General features: G+C 35.5%; 1 protein-coding gene across 1 annotated transcript; it reads right to left on the bottom strand.

The window, feature by feature from the left end:
• Positions 1-395: 395 nt before the first annotated feature.
• LOC115454261 lies at positions 396-2,295 on the bottom strand. Its single transcript, XM_030183006.2, has 2 exons — positions 2,178-2,295; positions 396-793 (listed from the first exon to the last, which is right to left on the bottom strand). The coding sequence occupies exons 1-2, from the start codon at positions 2,238-2,240 to the stop codon at positions 431-433; spliced, it is 426 nt and encodes a 141-aa protein (XP_030038866.2). The 5' UTR covers positions 2,241-2,295; the 3' UTR covers positions 396-430.
• Between the last annotated feature and the right edge of the window lie 981 nt (positions 2,296-3,276).

Genomic DNA, 3,276 nt, shown 5'->3' with positions numbered 1-3,276 from the left:
CTTTATTGCATTGCATGTAATTACTTGTATAATATAGCCTAACGGCAATTCAATTAAAGCGGGAATTATAATTGTATTATTTGTAAGTCCAAGTTTACTGGTAGGTCTCCCATATGTGAGAGTCCGTCTGGGTAGGTACCACCGCAATGTCTATTTCTGTCAAGCAGCAATGTGTAGTCACTGTTGTGTTCCGGTGTGAAGAACATTGTTGCTAGAGTACTACTGGACATGATAAGACTTAACATCTCATGTCTCAGGATAAAGCAGTGGAATACCAAACAATACTTTGTAATTCAAGGTGTTAGATGTTGTTATTGTTTATGGAAAGTTGTATCAGTTCCCATTAAGCAAACCGAAACTCGTCTCGTCATTACAATAAAACAAAACAACGCCCGTACGTTTAAAATTTGTTTAATAACTAAATCTTTATTTACATAGGAAACTTGATTTTGAAAGGCAGATTATTTTTCAAACAAACCACGATGCCCTTGAACGTTTCCAACGGCGTGCTAGTCACTTGTTCCAGGTTGCATTTCTCTATAATCGGCCAAACATCTTGCCTCTCTGGGTACAATTCTTTAACCACCTTCTCGACATTCAGTTTACCGTCTGCATTCCCATATCCAGTATTTACGGCTGCACATATTAAAACGTTTAGGGTTTTGTCCTCTTCAATGTATTTTCCTTGCATAATTTGATCCATGATAGAAGAGTTGTAACTTAAATCTTCGACGCATTTCTTAGCCGCGTTTAAGAATATTTCAGACGGTGCTTTCGGATAATAATAAGTATCCTGTAAAATAGAAAGTGATCTATTAACATTGAAAATACGGAGAAGTACTTGGAATGATTAAAGTTCGTATGTAGTGCAAAAAAATAAAAATTTACGTTGATGCTTTTGCTCGTTTACAGCGTGAAGTTTTCTGGGATAAAAGTTCCGCTATATATTTTCACGGGATAGCAAATAGCCTATAAGTTGCCCTGGGTCTTAAACTATCTCCATATCAAAATTTCATAAAAATCCGTTCAGGAGATTTTGAGAAAATCGATAACATAGACAGACGAAAAGGGGGACTATGTTTTATATGTTGAGATGTGCTATAAATATATTAGATTCGGCGGTCGATGTCGGCCTTGAACCATCTTTCTTTATATTTGATCAAAGGTTATATTTACAATCATTGCTCGCTAATTCTTTTAAAGCCGTCCTCTGATCAAACGGTCTGGAAAGTTCGTCCCATATATTAATGGCGCACGAGTTAGGGACAGCAAAATGCCAAGAGTTCCGAATAAATTCTTTAAAAAAAAGGTTTTTATTAAATAACTATTCTGCCTATTTGTTTTGGTTGCAAATTGCAATGATATTGTGTATGTACTTTAGGAACAGAAGCACAGAATTCATCTCCGCAAGGGATCCAGAAATATATATAATTAATAAGATGCATAAAACGGTCTGTAATCGTTCTGATAATATTTTACATAAGTTACTAAAGGGAATAGTCCTGGATTTGTAAATATGCCATATAGGCCGCGGCCTATGTGCGGCAGCCTCTTAGGGGCAGCAAATTTCAGAGGACGCTCATTCGATTTAACTCATCATTCGTTTATTTAACTTTAGTGCCTTCCATAATACAAACAAATGGAAAATTATTAAGTATTTTAGAAACCTACATACATAAACCTACCGACATGGGGCGGCGGAAATAAAGTGGCTTACACTCATAAAAAATATAAATACGGCACTGAAAGGGAAGTCGGCAGGAATCAGTATGGACCTTTCGCCAATAGCAATGACGCCATAGGCTCGATAGCCTAGTTGGATGTGGAACGGACTGCCGAGACGAATGTCCGCAGTTTCAAAACCCAAACACACCTCTGACTTTTCTAAAAAATTATGTGTGTATTTGTGAATTATCGCTCGCTTTAACGGTGAAGGAAAACATCGTGAGGAAACCTGAATACCTGAGAAGTTCTTTATAGGAATTTCGAGGGTGTGTGAAGTCTACTAATCCGCACTACAGCGTGGTGGACTAAGGCCTAGTCCCTCTTAGTAGAGGAGGCCCATGCCCAACAGTGGGACAGTATATAATACAGGGCTGATGATGAATGACGCCACTTCACCGTACCCTCGAAAAAAAACTTTTGACGGTTAAATATCAATCAAGAAAGATAAATACCTTCTCTTCTGCCGCGTAACATGATATAACACTGACTAAGAGTAAAAATATTGCGGTTCTCATCTTGTTAGTTCAGTATAGAAGGACTCGCAGAACTATCACTGTTTCGTACAAACATCAATTTATATACGGCAGTCTAGACGATGGAACCTGTCTGAATAAAAAAACAGAAAAATAAGCTATTTAATATGCAAGTTTTTTGTGAAGATTTTATGCTTAAAGAGTTTTTATATAGAGCGGATATTGGGATTGTCATACAAAAATTTTGCGCTTATGTGATGGTTACTCAATCTACTGTGAAATAGCAAAACACCAATGTAAAATCTATATACATAAAAATGAATACCTATTTCCCTTGGTCACGTCATCACGCGTGAACGGCTGGACCGATTTCAGTAATTTTTTTGTTGTGTTTTTATTGTCAGCAGAAGATTCTTATGAAAGAAAAATTACAAAAAATTGTGCGGAAAATTAGAGAATTTAAGAAAATTTAACGACAATATAAATTTAACATTTCAGTGGTTTGAAATAACTGTCAGCGATCGACAGAATGCGCGCGTGATGTATGTATGTACTACATAGTTAAGACAGGACAACGTCTGTCGGGTCAGCTAGTACTTTATATTGTTTTCCATGTTGTGATTTGCATGTTTTTAATTTGCATGTTAACATTATAAATTAGTAAACGAGTTACAAAGACATTAAACTATATAGTTAGTTATAGACCGCATATCAGGATAAAAATTGTGCTTCAAAAGTTATTGCCAATTGGTAATAAGTCTTGTTTGAAATGTCCGCCAAGATGTCACAGCGTCCTTCGATATTAATACAATAACATATTTACAGAAAATATAGTAATATGCGCATTAAAAACATGCAAATCATGATATGGAAGAAATATGAAGTATTTTACATTGATGTTTTACTATTACTGTAGATTGAGTAACCATTACAAAAGCGCAATATTTTTGTATTCCAATCTTCCCAATGTCCATTCTATATAATTTTAGAACTCTTTGACGACTTATTAACTTTTGGAGCACAAATTAGGTCCTGATGTTGTATCTATAACTAACTATATATTCTTTTCTGACTTATA

The sequence above is a fragment of the Manduca sexta genome, chromosome 1 (genome assembly GCF_014839805.1).
Source record: "Manduca sexta isolate Smith_Timp_Sample1 chromosome 1, JHU_Msex_v1.0, whole genome shotgun sequence".
In the NCBI taxonomy this organism is placed as follows: Eukaryota; Metazoa; Arthropoda; class Insecta; order Lepidoptera; family Sphingidae; genus Manduca; species Manduca sexta.
The sequence above is the reverse complement of the archived record's forward strand: the minus strand, read 5'-3'. Positions and strand labels throughout refer to the sequence as shown.